At 39.7% G+C, this 17,044-nt stretch overlaps 1 protein-coding gene and 1 non-coding gene across 4 annotated transcripts in view; one reads left to right on the forward strand and one right to left on the reverse strand.

Annotated features, from left to right (window-relative positions):
- The window catches only part of SPIDR (scaffold protein involved in DNA repair), a 289,161-nt gene that overhangs the window by 69,380 nt on the left and 202,737 nt on the right, over positions 1-17,044 (forward strand). For all 3 annotated transcript variants that reach the window (XM_070391894.1, XM_070391895.1, XM_070391896.1), the window contains 2 exons: positions 2,591-2,841; positions 16,400-16,500. In XM_070391894.1, the coding sequence (XP_070247995.1) occupies positions 2,591-2,841; positions 16,400-16,500 (352 nt within the window). The remainder of the gene's footprint in view (positions 1-2,590; positions 2,842-16,399; positions 16,501-17,044) is intronic.
- LOC138993606 (U6 spliceosomal RNA) lies at positions 9,839-9,942 on the reverse strand. The gene has a single exon (XR_011468321.1). It is a non-coding gene; the product is annotated as a U6 spliceosomal RNA (small nuclear RNA).

Consider the following 17,044-nt stretch of genomic DNA (forward strand, 5'->3'; position numbering starts at 1 on the left):
CTAAGGCTGCTCAACCGCTCGCCATGATCTGCACTGACCACAAGGGGGCAGACAGTCAGCTGGTCGACCAGTCGCAATGACGTGCACTGACCACCAGGGGGGCAGACTCCGACTGGTAGGGTAGCTTGCTGCTGGGGTCTGGCGAATCGGGACTGAGTGAGACGGGTCAGACACACCCTGGAGACCTCCCACGGTCCCTTTCTGGCTGGCCAACCTCCTGCATCCCTCCCTGACCCCAATTGTGCACCGGTGGAGTCCCTCGGCCTGGCCTACCGCTCAGGGGATGTTAGAGAGCTGGTTTTGGCCTGATCCCACAGTGGGAGCACCACTCAGCCAGAAGCCGGGCTCACTGAGGCCCACCCACTAATCCTCCCCATTGTCCCTAACTCCTGTCCTAGGCTGAGGAGCCTGGGAAGAGTGGAAGGACCACTCTTCTTCCTTCCACTGGGGCTCAGTCCCATAGATAGAAGCTGGCTCAGGTAGGGTCAGTGGCAGCTGGGGATGGTCACAGCGTGAGTGTCCAGTGTCAGGGATCGAGGAATGTAGCTGGGCCTGAGGCCAGGAATGTGAGGCTGTGGCCTATGGTCCTAAAGTTCTCCTGATGTGGGATTAGGGGGTTGGAAAGTGGGAAGGGCAGAGACAGGGAGTGTGGAGGGGCCCAGTGCTTAGAGTTTGTGGGGGTTCACCCACTTGTCAGTGCCCCTGTACAGGAAGCCCACTCTTATTCAGAAAAATGGCAACAGTGCTGAGGTTGTGAAACGCTGTTCTAGGATGAAATGCAAAACTTTAGGGAACTAAATGAAAAGACATTTCAGAACAAGAAGATGAATTTAAATTTGGAGTTATCAAGTAATATCTAAAGTTTTTAGTGCGAAGGATCTTAATTTTCAAACAAAATTATTCTTTTTTATGGCTTATTGTTAATTTTTATTGAGAAGCTGTGTTATAGGGGAAACATGTGACCACAGGGCTTATTTATGGATTAGCAGCTGCCTACAGTAATTTAGGCATGTAACTGAGATTGTGAAAAGGGTAGAGGAACTAAGCTATTAATTTGAGGTTTTTTTACTTACTTTTTCTTCTTTTAAATGTTCCTAGTAACAGGTGACTACCTAAGCAGTTTTTTCAAAGAGATATGGGGATTGGTGATATCATTTTTAGCTCTTAAAAAAGATGTAACTATAAAATCCTCTAAAAGGCCAAATGTGATCAACCTTCTGTCTTATGTAGATTAGCAAATGGTGAAAATTCTAGTGCTACCCTCCACGCACCAATGCACATGCGTACACATATACCCACAGATAATAATCCTTATATGTACCGTGGCCTCTTCACTCTCTTTAGCCAGGTGCCTATTTCAGTGCCAGTGACACAATCCATGTTGATCCATCAAAATAGAGCCCTTCCCGAGGGACCCCTACTACACTATGAAATTATATTGGCACAGAAGATCCATTTAACTAAATATACAATTTACATTTAGTAAATTTCAAATGTATAGGTATTAAATTAAAAGGGGCTACTAATATACTGAAAAATTAGTGTTGAAGGATGAATTGTTGCTGACAGTAGAACAACATGGGACTGACTTGCAAAACCAAGTGATGGGAAAATAAAATTCATACCAGATTTAAGAATTTAAGTGGGCAAAGACAGAGAACATCACAGAAGAAAGTTTTGATTTCCCTCTCCAGTTAGGCTATGTGATGTGAGTTTCTATTTGTAATCCAGTTTTCAAAATATTATTTTGGTAGTTTAGAAATTTGAGTCGGGGGAAGAAGAAGTATTTTAGGAAATGTTATGAAAAAGAGGCAGTGACTTAATATTCTTATGTAGTTCCTGATGATATTAGCAATTTAAAACCAGTCTCTGGAAAATATTATATTGAATTTGTGCTGGAAAGTCTAGTTTTCATCTTTACCCTTGGAGACTCTTTTGGTAAATTAAGTAGTTTACACATGAAGAAGCAATTTTCTTTGGTTCATAAGAAATATTGAATATTATTTACCTCACATTAAATTTCAAAATTCAAAAAAATTTACCTGTTTTCCAATAGGTGTTAGGTTGTAGTGACTTTCATCAGCCATTTAGGTTGGTGTTACTAGTTCAGTTTTCAAAACTGACTACAGTGGGGCCTTGACTTATGAGTTTAATTTGTTCCAAGACTGAGCTCGTTAACTCAAGTTACTCTATCAACTCAATGCAAAAAAATCGGCTGAGAGACAGCTGGTATCTCAAAAAACTCGTTAGTCGGGACACTCCTAAGTCAAGGCCCCGCTGTATCTGGCACATTTCTGTTAGTCTACTGAAGGAAGTTTGAATATTTGTACCTAATTTGGTGGATTCTATGAGAGAATATCTTGTTTACAGTTGGTTTAATCCCATCTTAACTTTGGTTATATGGCCTGATACTTTGGATTTCATGTCAAAATAGAAGTTTAAGCTACTGTATGTACACAGTTTAAGATACTGTATGTTTAAAGTTATTTACTAATTATAATTTTAAGGGAATAGAATAATAGACATGTATAAATAAGTACTTGAATAAAGAATTCTTCAAATTTAATTGCATATTTCTTAATTTTTTCAGACAAGTTCTACAGAAATTTTGGAGTATTCATCAGATAGTGAAAGCAAAGATAACTCAGAGAATGGCTTCTTCATTGAGTCCGAATCCTCTCACAAACACCCCGTGGAGTTTGGATCAGATGGAGGAAAAGTTGTGGAGAGGCGGGTAATCCCAAGGGTGAAACCTACAGACAGCATTTTGTACACCCCCCAGAAACAGATGAAGTTGCCTAGGACTCCTGAAAAATCAGCAAATAAGAAGCAGCTTTCAAGGTGAAATTACACCTTTTAAAATGTTTTTTAAAGCTTTTCTCTTTCTTTAACAACCCACATATCTAAAAAGGTAATTTAAAAATGCTTACCCGTTTACTTGGGAAGGAAAACTGTGAGAATAGAATTGTAATTTCTATAAGTAATTATGGAAGTCTTAAGTTTTTGAGATGATGTATGGAGTAGCTCACCCAAGCTGAGCATTCCCTTTAGTCATACCCAGCTTAGGTGACTGCTTTCTTTAATGGAGCTTGGCTGTTTGGGTTTATCAAATTTTATTGAGCATCAGTGTTTCAGGTGATGTCTTAGACAATTAAGACAAGTAAATGCCTATTTTCAAGTAATTTATAGTCTACAGAGGGAAATAGAAATACATATGTACTATTCAGATTACTTTAATGAGTATGGTTACGGATATTGACTAGGGAAACACTTGGAAATACAAAGATGCACGAGAGAGCAAAGACTCATGGACAGGAAACGGGCTGGTGTGCATGTCAGAGGTGTACCATTGAGGACATGTTCCAACACTGTGTAATCCATTGTCTCTTTGTGTTTTAAACTAGAACAAAACAATAAAACCAAAAACCCAATGGAAATGAGAAGGCAAGTTTGTGGAAAGCAGTGTTTCAAGGAAAAATGATTTCCAATAGGAAGAATCAGTGTAGCTATGAAGAGCACAGGTTTTGGATCTGTTTAGGATATGTCTGCATCAAGACATGGCAAGAAGGGTGATGCACACTGAGACTCCAGTAATGTTTGTGGGCTAGTAGGAAAGAAGCCAGGGACTAGGGATCCAGGAGTGCCCAGAACTCAAGGAGTGGAGATAGTTTTGTGACTCCTCCGGTAGGAGGAGGGATTCAAGGTAGGAAAGTGGGGAGATTACTGCTAGTAGCTTGAAAGGAATCCAGTGTCTAAAGAGATTTCAGAGTAAAGGAGATACAGATTTAGACAAATGTTCAGGATAATTGCTCTGTCAGTGTCCCAAGAAAGGAAGCAGGGGAGCAAGGCCTGGGGCGGAGAGGCCTGTCTTGAGCATAGGAGTGGAGGGAAGAGTATAAGGATATGACTGAGTCTGGTGGGATAGATGAAGTATGTTGAGTCAGTTCATGCCTGTTTACTATATACTGTATATGTCATTTTACTTATTTATTTGTTTGTTTTTAACATAAAATATGACAGAAGCCCTTATGCTCAGAGTTTGGAAGTTATAGCCTCAAAAGAGAATGGTGATCGTTTGTAGTAGACTCAGGAGAGAACAGGAAAAGAAGCCAATTAAAGTGATTCCAATGTCCTTGTTGAAATCAATTGTGTGCAATTATAGCCAGTGATGTTCCCAATCCCATTAAGGCAGTGGTTCTCAACTTGTGGGTCGCCAGCCTGTGGGTCACGACCCCTTTGGGGATCGAACGACCCTTTCACAGGGGTCGCCTAAGACCATTGGAAAACACATATATAATTACATATTGTTTTTGTGATTAATTGCTATGCTTTAATTATGTTCAATTTGTAACAATGAAAATACATCCTGCATATCAGATGTTTACATTACAATTCATAACAGTTATGAACAATATTACAGTTATGTAGTAGCAACGAAAATAATTTTGTGGTTGGGGGTCACCACAACATGAGGAACTGTATTAAAGGATTGCGGCATTAGGAAGGTTGAGAACCACTGTAATTATATACGTGTTTTCCGATGGTCTTAGGTGACCCCTGTGAAAGGGTTGTTCAACCCCCAAAGGGGTCTCGACCCACAGGTTGGCGACCCACAGGTTGAGAACCGCTGCATTAAGGCCAATACTATGTGGTGAAAGTGGGCATCCCTGTCTTGTTCCTGTTCTTAGGGGAAATGGTTTTAATTTTTGTCCATTGAGTATGATGTTGGCTGTAGGTTTGTTATATATGGCCTTTATTATGTTGAGGTATGATCTCTCCATTCCCACTTTGCTGAAAGTTTTTATCAAAAAACGGTGTTGGATTTTGTCAAATGCTTTTTCTACATAAATTGATATGATCAGGTGATTTTTGTCTTGCAATCTATAAATGTGCTGTATCACATTTATTGATTTGCGGATATTGTACCAGTCTTGTATCCACAGAATAAATCCCACTTGGTCATGGTGTATGATCTTTTTAATGTATTGCTGGATTCGATTTATTAAAATTTTGTTGAGGATTTTAGCATCAATGTTTATCGGGGATATTGGCCTGTATTCTCTTTCTTTGCAGTGTCTTTATCTGGTTTTGGGATTAGGGTAATACTGGTCTCATATAAAGAGCTTGGAAGTGTTCCTTTCTCTTGAATTTTTTGAATAGTTTGAGGAGGATAGGTGGTAGTTATTCTTTGAATGTTTGATAAAGCTCTCCGGTGAAGCCATCTGGATCAGGGCTTTTGTTTGCTAAAAGTTGTTGTGTGTTTTTTAAAATACTGCTTCAATTTTATCAGTAGTTATCACCCTATTCAGGTTTTCTGATTCTTTCTGATTGAGTTTAGAAGATTGTATTTTTCTAGGAATTTGTCTGTTTCATCAAGGTTGTCCAGTTTGTTGGAATAGAATTGTTCATAGTATTTTTTTACGATCCTTTGTATTTCTGTGGGGTCAGTTGTTAACTTCAACTCTTTCTATTCTGATTTTGTTTATTTGGGTCCTTTCTCTTTGTTTCTTGGTCTGGTTTGAGGTTCATCAATCTTGTTTATTCTTTTAAAGAATCAGCTCTTGGTTTTATTGATCTTTTGTATTTTTTTGGTTTCTATGTCATTTATTTCCACTCTGATCTTTATTATTTTCTTCCTTCCACTTACTATGGTCTTCTCTTTTTGCTCCCATTCTAATTCTTTAAGTTGTAGGGTAGATAAGTTATTACAACTTTTTCTTCTTTTTTGAAGTAGGCCTGTAGTACTATGAATTTCCCTCTCAGAATTGCTTTCACTGTGCCCCATAGATTTTTGGATTGTTTTGTTTTCATTGTCATTTGTTTCCATGATGTTTTTTATTTATTCTTTGATCTCTTTGGTAACCCATTCATTGTTTAATAGCATACTATTTAGCTTCCATGTGTTTGATTGTTTTTGAAATTTTTTTTGTAGTTGATTTCTAACTTTATGTCATTGTGATCTGAGAAGATGCTTGATATGATTTCAATCTTCTTGAATTTGTAGAGACTTAGGCTGTGTCCTAACATGTGGTCTGTCTTTGAAAATATCCCATATACACTTGAGAAGAATGTATATTCCGTAGCTTTGGGGTGAAATGTTCTGAAGATGTCAATTAGTTCCATCTGATCTAGTGAGTCGTTTAGAACTGCTTTTTCCTTGTTGATTTTTTTGTCTAGAAGATTTATCCAGTGATGTCAATGGGGTATTAAAGTCCACTACTATGATTATATTGCTGTCGATCTCTCCCTTTATATCTTCCAGAAATTTTTTTATGTATTTGTGTGCTCCTGTATTGGGTGAATATATGTTTAGAGGAGTTATATGCTCTTGTATAGATTCCTTTAGTATTATGAAGTCGCCTTCCTTATCTCTTGTTATGGTATTCACTTTGAGGTCTATTTTTTCAGATATAAGTACTGCTACCCCAACTTTTTTTTCCTCTCCATTTGCTTGACCAATTTCTTTCCATCCCTTCACTTTTAGTCTGTGTGAGTCCTTTGTTCTGAGATGGGTCCCTTATAGGCAGCATATAGATGGGTCATGTTTTCTTATCCATTCAGCTATCCTATATCTTTTGATTGGAGCATTTAAACCATTTACGTTTAAGGTTATTATTGATGGGTACTTGTTTGTTGCAATTTTTATTCATTATGCCTGTGTTTCTCCCTCTCTTTCTATTCCTTCTTTTTACAAAAAGTCACTTTAGGATTTCTTGCATTGCTGGTTTGGTGGTGATAAACTCCTTTAGTCTTTTTTTTTTTTAATCTTTGAAGCTCCTGATTTCACCTTCAATTTTGAATGATAGCCTTGCTGGATAGAGTAGTCTTGGATTCAGTCCCTTTCTTTTCATTACTTTGTATATGTCATGCCACTCTCTTCTGGCTGAATGTGTTTCTGTTGAGAAATCAGTTGATAGTCTAATGCAGCGGTTCTCAACTTGTGGGTCGAGATCACTTTAGGGGTCGAGCAACCCTTTCACAGGGGTCGCCTAAATACATCCTGCATATCAGATATTTACATTATAATTCATAACAGTAGCAAAATTACAGTTATGAAGTAGCTATGAAAATAATTTTATGGTTGGGGGTTACCACAACATGAGGAACTGTATTAAAGGGTCGCAGCATTAGGAAAGTTGAGAACCACTGGTCTAATGGGAGATCCCTTGTAGGTAACTTTCTGTCTTTCTCTTGTAGCCTTTAAGATTCTTTGTCTTTAACGTTTCCTATTTTAATTATGATGTGTCTTGGTGTGAGTCTTTTTGGGTTCATCTTGTTTGGGATTCTCTGTGCTTCCTGGACTTGTGTGACTTTTTTCTTCCCCAAGTCAGGGAAGTTTTCTGTCATTATTTTTTTTTTTAAAAAATATATTTTATTGATTTTTTTACAGAGAGGAAGGGAGAGGGGTAGAGAGTTAGAAACATCAATGAGAGAGAAACATTGATCAGCTGCCTGGGGATGTGCCTGCAACCAAGGCACATGCCCTTGACTGGAATCAAACCTGGGACCCTTCAGTCCGCAGGCCGACGCTCTATCCACTGAGCCAAACCAGTCAGGGCATGTCATTATTTTTTTAAACAGGTTTTCTATTCATTGCTTAGCTTCTTCTTCTTCTGGCACCCCTATTATGCAGATGTTGTTTCGTTTTCATGTTGTCCCAAAGCTCCTTTATACTCCCCTCCTGCTTTTTAATTCTTTTTCCCAATTGCTGCTCTGATTGGGTGTTGTTGTTTTTTACCCTGTCTTCTAACTCGCTGAAATGTTGAAACCCTCCCAGCTGTCCTTTATTATAGCTATGCCATTCTTCATTTCCTCTTGATTTTTATCTATGTTGGTGTATTTCTTATACAGCTGCTTATAATTCTCATTGAGTTGCTTGTAATTCTCAGCCAGATGTTTGAGCATTACTTTGAATTCTTTATCTGATAAATTACTTGCCTCCATTTCATTTAGTTCATTGTCTTTCCTTTGGGAATTGTTTCTTTGTCTCCCCATTTTTGCTGTCCCTTTGTATTTGTTTCTATGTCTTAGATCAAACTACTATGCCACCCAGATTTTGGGGTTAGTCCTATGTAGTAGGTGTTTTGTGGGACCCAGTGGTGTAGTCTCTCAGATCTTCTTAGCTGGGTGTTCTAGGAAAGCCTTCTACTTGAGTTATTTGGGTTCTCCTGATATATTTGGGTCTTGAATTTTATTGTCCTTTCATGAATGGAATCTCCTCACAGGTTGTCTGACTATGTGGCTCACCCCCAACGTCGTTGTGCAAGCTGTTGTGGATGTGTTTGGGTTCCGGGCTCTTGTGGTGGGGATCATCTGCAAGGTCTCACTGGTGTGCAACTTACCTTGTGGTCCCACAGCCCACAGCAGGGGTGGTGTGCGACTCGGTGACTCACCGCAGGGTTCTGAAGACCATGGTGGGGGTGATGTGCAAGTATGCGACTCACTGTGTGGGGTCCCCAAATCCTTCAGGGGGGGTCCCTTGTGAGGTTCTGCTGGTTTGTGGCTCACTGCGTGGGTCTGTGGTGGTGTCCAAGGCCAGTCTGGATGGTGGTGAGGCTCTGCCCCAACCTGCTGCTGTTCCGCCCCTTCAAGATGGCATGGTTTCTGTGTCTTGTTGAGTCTTTTTAAAGCTTTTTCAATTTTGTTTATCTTTTCAACCAGTTGTTGGTTTCATTGACCTTTTCTATTATTTTTTTAGACTCTTTGGGCTTTCTTTGTTGTTCTTTTTCTAGTTCCTTTAAGTGTAAAGTTAGATTGTTGGAGATTTTTCTTGTTTCTAGAAATAGCCCTGTAATTCTATGACTTTCCTTCTTAGAACTACTTTCATTATATCATATAGATTTTGGGTTGTTGTGTTCTCATTTTCATTTGTTTCAAGATATCTTTTGGCTTCTTCCTTGATCTCATTGTTAACCCATTCATTGTTTAATAGCATTTTATTTAATTTCCGTATCTTGAGTTTTTGGTGTGTTTTTCTTAGTTTTTTTCTTTTGGTTAATTTCTAGTTTCATAATAGTATGGTCAGACAAAATGTTTGATATGTTTTCACTCTTCTTAAGTTTATTGAAACCTGTTTTGTGTCCTAATATGTGGTCTATCCTAGAAAATGTTCCCTGTATACTTAAAAAGAATCTTTGGAGTGAGATGCTCTGAAGATATCAATTAAATCCATTTATCTAGTGTGTCATTTAAGGACGTTATTTCTTGTTGATTATCAGCCTGGAACATCTAGTCATTGAGGTTTTAAAATTTTCTACTGTGCCTGTTTTACTGATGTTCTCTTATTAAATGCCCATCAATATATGCTTTATATATTTAGGTGCTCCTCTTTTGGGTACAAAAATATTTTCAAAGGTTATATCCACTTGTTGGATTGTTCCCTTTATCCTTTTGTACTGTCCTTCTTTGTTTCTTAGTATAGGCTTAGTTTAGAAGTCTATTTTGTCAAATATAAGTGTTGCTCCACAGCTTTTTTTTTTTTCATTTTTAGTCTGTGTGGATCTTTCCTTCCAAGATTTGTCTCTTTATCCATTCAGCTACCATATGACTTTTGATTACAGCATTTAAACCATTTACAATTAAAATGATAATTGATAGGTATATATTTATTACCATTTTAGTCTTTTAATTATGTTCATCATTATTCTTCTCCTTTTCCTCCTCCCCCTCCTCCTCCTCTTTCTCCTCCTTTTCTCCTTCTTCACCTTCTCTTTCTCCTTCATCTTTGTCTTGTCTTTTTAATTTTTTCTTCTTTCTTCAACCTTATATCTTTAATAGTGGTTTGGTGGTAAAGAACTTCTTTAGCTTTCTTTTTCTGGGAAGGCATTATTTTTATTTTTTAAATGTGGAACACTTCAGGAATCTACATGTCATCCTTGCTCAGGGGGCATGCTAATCTTTGTCTCTTTCCAGTTTCAGTACACGTGCCCTCAAAGTGAGCACTCTCCTTCCGGTTTAAATTATAGCCTTGCTGGGTATATAGTTCTGGTTGTAGGTTCTTGCTTTTCATCACTTTCAATATTTCAAACCAATTACTTCTGGCCTAAAATGTTTTTGTTGATACAGCATATATATATAGGTCTTGCTCTCTTTTCCTTCTCCCTTCCTCTCTTTGAAATCAATAAAAACATATTTTTAAATAAATAAACCAGTCAGAAATGAAGAATACGGTATCTGAGGAAGCAAGATAATCTTAAAAGAAGCAAGAGGATGAAACACCAATCAGAAAGAATGTATGCACCCCTATGTTCATAGCAGCATAATTTACAATAGCAAAGATCTGGGAACAACCCAAGTGCCCACTAGTAGATGAATGGATAAAAAAGCTGTGGTACATTTATACCATGGAATATTATGCAGCAGTAAAAAAGAATCTCTTACCTTTTGAGACAGCACAGAGGGACCTGGAAAGTATCATGCTAAGTGAAATAAATCATTCAGGGAAAGACAAGTATTACAGGATCACACTCATATGTGGAATCTAAGTAACAAAATAAACTGATGAATGGAGTGGAAACATGGAACAGAGAGCAGAATTATGGAGGGAAGGAGGGTCAAGGTGCATGGGAGGTAATCAACCAAAGACCTTGTATTGCATATATCCATAACCCATGGACATAATCAATAGGATGCTGAAGGCCTGGGGTTGGGGACTGGAGTGGGCAGGAAGCGGCCAATGGGGGGAAAAGAGGGCCATATGTAATACTTTCAACAATAAAGAATTATTTTTTTTAAAAAGCAAGAGAAAAGCAAATAGTTACCTAGAATAAAGCTTCCCCAGTCTTATGGGAAGTTTGTTGTTTTTTTTTGTAGGTAGCTAATTGCTTTCTTCTTGCCTCTTTTAAGATTCTCTCTTTGTCTTTAACTTTTGGCATTTTAATTGTGATGTGTGTTGGTGTTGGCCTCTTTCACTTCATCTTGATTGGGACTCTGCATTTCCTGGATTTGTGTATCATTTTCTTTCACCAGGTTAGGGAAGTTTTCTGTCATTACTTCTTCAAAAAGATTCTTGATCCCTTGCTCTTTCTCACCTCCTTCTGGTAACCCTGTGATGTGGATGTGGTCATGTTTCATGTTTTTTCCAAAGGTACCTTAATCTATCTATCTAGCTATCTATCTTTATTTATTTATTTATTTATTTATTTATATTTTTAATTAATTTATTTTTAAAAATATGTTTATTAATTACAGAGAGGGAGGGAGAGAGATAGAGAGATGGAGACATCAATGATGAGAGAGAATGATTGATTGGCTGCCTCCTGTAAGCCCCCTATCGAGAATCGAGCCTGCAACCCTGGCACATACTCTAACTGGGAATCAAACATGACCTCTTGGATCATAAGTCAACCCTCTACCACTGAGCACACTGGCCAGGATATCCTCATTTTTTAAAATTCATTTTTTATTTTTCTGCTTTGATTGTATGTTTTCTGCTACCTTGTCTTCCAAATCACTGATTCGAACTTCTGCTTTATCCAACCTGCTGTTTGTGTTTTCTAGCATATTCTTCACCGCAGATATTGTATTCTTCATTTCTTATTGCTTCATTTTTGTGGTTTCCATGTCCTTTTTTATGCTTGCTATCTCTGTGTTGAACTTTAACTAATTTCCTTGTATATCATTATAACCATTTTTTCAAACTCTATATCTTGATAAATTCTTTGCTTCCATTTCATTTAGCTCTTTTTTTCTTGGGAATTCCCCTGTTCTTTTAATTGGGGCATGTTTCTTTGTCTCCCTATTTTGGTTACCTGTTTATGTTTGTTTCTATGCATTATGTAGATCTGCTATGGCTCTCACTCTTTATAGGATAGCTTTATATAGTAGATTTACTCTGGGACCCACTGGAACAGTTTTCTTGATCCTTTGAAATGAGTGCTCAAGGAATGTCTCTTGTGTGTGTTATGTGGATCCTTCTGTTGTAATTGAGTCTTGATTGCTATTGGCCAGTTCTGTGGGGTCGACCCTCAGGTTGCTGAGTGTGAGGATTGACCCCAACTACAGTGTATGAGCTGTTTTGTAGATGCTGACCACACGAAGCAGAATTCACCTCAGCAGGGTCTGATGCCTGCCAAGATCTTTCTTTGGTTATGCTGCTTGTGAAGTTAGTTGGATCCTGCTCTGATGTTGTTTGATGCTGGCTACTGGGTTTGTTGATTCTTGGACCTCTTGGTAGGTACTCTGATGCAGGTCAATTTCAGACTCTGACTGTGACTGGCCCTGGGAACCTGTTTGGAGCTACAAAGTAATCCACACTTTGTGGATTACTGTCTCTGCTGTGTCTGGGTGTGCAAACTGCTTTTACCAGCACTTGGCACAGGGACAGGTCAGCAAAAGTCATAAGGCACCCTGACATCTGCCTCCACTTGACAGCTGGGTCAGTCACTGAAAGACCCTCTGGTGTTGCTAGAGTTGAATGAGGTAGTTTCTCAGTGAGTCACCAGAATGATAAAGCTTCAAACTCAGTGTCCGTGCTAGGTCTGAGGCCATTCAGCAAATGTCCCAGGATATATCAAGTCTGGCTTCTACCTGCACAGTGTCCGCTGACCTTTGTAGTGGGCCGGGGGTCTCAGGGTGTTGTCAGAGTGAGGCCAGCAGAGTTTATCAGGCCAAAACAGACCAAGATTTGGCTGCATGAATGGAGGGCTCTGCACTGGTCGGGCATGTGTGGGAAACATGGCCCCCAACCTAGAGCAACACAACTTAATCTGTGCAAGATTCTGCCAGGAGCTTGAGCTCAACAGGACAAGGCTGCCCAGAGTCAGAAGGGTGAGGCCAGTGGATCTCCCATGAGGGGGAAGTGCTGATCATGCTTGAGGGAAGGTAGGAGGACTGGCCCCTGCCCCAGAGCCACACAGCTCAGTCTGTCCGAGCTTCTGCCCAGACCTAGTCAGTGAGAGAGTGGGGCTACCTGGAGCCCAGAACACGGGGCTGTAGGATCTCCCATGAGAGGTAGTCACCAGTCAGATCCAGGGTTAAGTGGAGTAAATGACCTCTGTCCCAAAGCCACACCACTCAGTTACTGACACCCCCTGAGTCGGCCCAGATCTCTATACCCCGGCCCTGGCAGCTGACTCCTCAGCAGGGCATGAGCTTTGCAGCTTGGGGTGATTTGGAGGTTAGAGGGTTGGGTTATTATTTTCCCCCAGGATGATGCCACACAGAAGGAAGGGGTCTGTGGTGTGAGAGAATAACTCAGCACAGAAGTCTTGGCTGCTGTCCGCACTTCTCTCCCCAGAGCCACCAACCCCAGTCCCTGCTCACACATCTCCAGTCTGTCCCACCCTGCCTCCTCCAGAGCCCAGGGTGAGTGCAAATGAGATTTTGTGCGTTGGTCCTTTAGGAGGGTGCCTATGTCTTTTGCAGACTCCCGTCTCTCTCTGGCAGACAGAATCACTGACTTTCACAGCCAGGTATCTGGTGCAATAGGCTGTGGAGCTTGGCCTGAGGTTGAGATCCCATGCTCCTCAGGGAGAACCTTTGCAACTGTCATAACTCACCAGAATCTCAGCCACCGCCTGTGGGAGCGCGGCCAGCCCTTTCCATGTATTGCTCTTTCTACCAGCCTCAATGTGGCTCCTCCTGTAAATCCTTGGTTATAAGACTTCTAGTCAGCTAGTCTTCAGTTGTTATTCAGGTTGACTGTTCTATATTTTATTTGTAATTCCATGTTGGTTTGGGAGGAGGTGAGTGTAACATCCACTTGGTCTGCCTCTGTCTTGGATCTCCTGACATTTTTTTTTTTAATGCTAAGAGATTTTTATTAGAAAGATGATTGTTGAGTAGAAATCATGGTGTTTACATTCTTAAGTTCTGGTGCATCTGATCGGAACTTTCTGCAGGAATTCTCTGGGCAGATTGGAGCAGAGGTATTGTGTGAGGCACCAGTGTAGCCCCTAATGACTAAAACCAAGTGTAAAATGCTGATTCTATCTTAGCGCTCCAGATAATTCCACATGTAGAGGACTGTTCTTCATTTTTTTACCTTTTGCCTTACAGCCCCTACAGTTTATTCATGGGATAGGGGACTTGACTTTAACCATATCCTTTCAGATTATATTTTGTCTTCTTATCTCTTAAGTCATTGGTTTGAAAAAAACATTTGAAAAATAATTATCTAGATCATTGTGCAAAGAATACAATGTTTTGTTTATTATATTAAGAACATCTTTTTAAGTAGTTCTTTTTGAGATAGTAGGTATATCATTGAGGCTAAGTTTGTGAACTCTAGAGTCAGCTGCCTGTTTGTGCATATAGCTCTGCTGCACATCAGATGCCTCATCTTGTGCTGGTGTTTAATACCCAGTGCCTCAGTTTATCATCTGTAGAATGAGGATGACAGTAGTACCTACTTTCATAGTATTGTTTAGAGCAGGAGTATACATGAGTTACTTCACATAAACAGAATTATATGTAGAAGAGTTTACATATATTAGGTAGAGGTAGACATATGTAAAGTAGAGGTCCTTTAGCATGTTTTTATGAGAATTTTTAAAAAATTTAACACACACATTCAGAAATAATTGGTGCTTATAGGAAAACTAGAAACCTGGTGCACAAAAATTTGTGCACTGGCGGGGGAGGGGGGGTCCCTCAGCCCAACCTGTGCCCTCTCACAGTCTGGGACCCCTCGTGAGATAACCACCTGCTGGCTTAGGCTCGCTCCCCTGGTGGCAGATGGCATGCCCAATCCCGCGGTGCCTGCCCCGTCTCCCCCAGTCGCAGATGGCAGTCCTGGGTCCCACGCTGGGTCGCGTGGCGGCTCAGGATCACGCTGCTGCCCGCCCCCCCCCCGCCCCGAGCCGCACATGGCAGGCCCGGATCCCGCGCTGGGGCAGGCGGCGGCTTGGGATCACACTGCTGCCCGTGGCCCTGCCCCGGACTGCACACGGCAGGCCCAGATCCCACGCTGGGGCGGGCAGCAGCTGGGGATCTCACTGCCGCCCGCCCCACCTGTCCCGCCCCGCACACGGCAGGCCCGGATCCTGTGTTAGGGCGGGCGGCGGCTGGGGATATCGATGCTGCCCGCCCCGCCCCACACACGGCGGGCCTGGATCCCACGCTGGGGTGGGCCTGCCGCCTGCCCCAGGTGGGGCAGCGCAGCAGGATCTGCCTGCAGTATGCAAATTTAATGGCCATCTTTGTTGGGTTAATTTGCATATGCTTCTGATTGGCTGATGAGTGTAGCGAAGGTACGGTCAATTAGCATCTTTGTCTTTTATTAGTGTGGGTAAGTGCCTATGGGAAAACAAAGTAGGTAGTAATGATAATATATATAATATATAACGTATTAAAATGATATTTAAATCATTGTAGAAAGAGTATAGGGTGGAAATAGAAATCATTTTTAAAAATTAGTAACACTAATGAATAACATATTTTGAATGCCAGGCAATGTGGTAAGTCCTTTCTGGTTTCAACAACTATTTCCTTATCTGGCTAGTTCTATAATATTGGTGAATTTCATTATCCTCTCTTTCAACTCTGATATATCATGTATGAGGTAGATATTGATATCTGTTCTTTTTACATTGAAGGGATATTATTAAAATAAAATGAGATAATTTAGTGAGATGATCACCAAACTGGTGAACTGGTTCATAATCATATAAGACAAAACATTGATAAATTATGTTGCATGAAGTCATAATAGTAATCTTGATTTGTCTTGAGATCATAGCTGTGTTAAGAACTGCTGACTTCTCTGAATCAAAAAAATATATATAATATATGCTTATATGTATTTGAAAATATATTAATGTATACTTAGTATTAATTGATAGGTAAGGGCTTTTGTGAAGTGCCTGTATGTTCATTGTTACCAGTCATCTGCCTGCAATACATGAAAATTTTCCTGTTTTTGAAATGTTGCTATTCTTGCTATGTGTTTGTGATTAATATTCAATTATCTCTTTTCTCCAAATAATGAGCCCATACCTAAATTCTCTCATAGAAAGTATTACACCTATCAGGTTTTATTAGTGACTACAATTCTGAACCAACTTTACATTTAATTGTTTCCCACTGTCTGCTGAACAGATTATAAGTCCCTCTCTACCCCAATGGCATAGCTCATTGCCTTTTTTGTATCCCTTGCACCTAGCACTTTGCTATGTAGAACAAGAGTAATTGGTACATATTTACGGAATAAGTAAACTAAGAAAGAAGTCAAACTGATCTTAGGGTAGCCCATATTTCTGTGAATCAGAAAACTGAGTTTCCAAGATATCTTTAAGAAGTGGGTTACTGACCTAGGAGGAAAAGAATGTAATGTCAGATAAGTTAAAACTTGAATGTTTTATGTATTTGTCTCTGGTTGGAGGGTAAAAAATGTAGATGTTGCAACAATTCTGGAGCTTTTCTTTCAGGTAAACTTAATATATTGTAATTTATTAAACAGAGGCGGGCTAGCAGAAAGACTACATGGACTGCAGAATCGAGAGAGATCTGCCATTTCCTTGTGGAGACATCAGTGTGTTTCTTACCAAAAGACACTTTCAGGTAAGGATTGCACTGGCATCTGAGATCATGGGTAAAAAAATATGGCATAAAAAATGTGAAATAAATTTGCGTGGTATATATGTTCTTTAAGACCACTGTTTCCTTGTTGAGTTTCTGTCTGGATCTCTCCATTGATGTCTATGGAGTGTTAAAGTCACCTACTATGACTGTATACTGTGACCCTCTCCCTTTATGTGCATCAATATTTGCTTTATATATTTAGGTGCTCCTATGTTGGGTGCATAAGTGTTTATAAGAGTTATATCCTTTTTTTGCATTTATACCTTTATTATTATGTAATTTCTTTATTTATAGCCTTTCTTTTAAAGTCTTTTTTTTAAATAATTATTGCTACCCCAGATTTTTTTTCTTTTGCATTACTATCTTTTTCCTTTTCTTTACTTTGAGTCAGTCTGTGTCTTTTGATCTGATGTAGGTCTCTGTAGACAGTATATGTATGGGTTTTGTTTTCTTATTCATTCAACTACCTTATATCTTTTGATTAGAGCATTTAATTAATTTACATTTAAAGTGATTATTCATA

This window comes from Myotis yumanensis, unplaced genomic scaffold, assembly GCF_028538775.1.
Source record: "Myotis yumanensis isolate MYYU_CA2020_CCGP unplaced genomic scaffold, mMyoYum1.0.hap1 SCAF_15, whole genome shotgun sequence".
Taxonomy (NCBI): Eukaryota; Metazoa; Chordata; class Mammalia; order Chiroptera; family Vespertilionidae; genus Myotis; species Myotis yumanensis.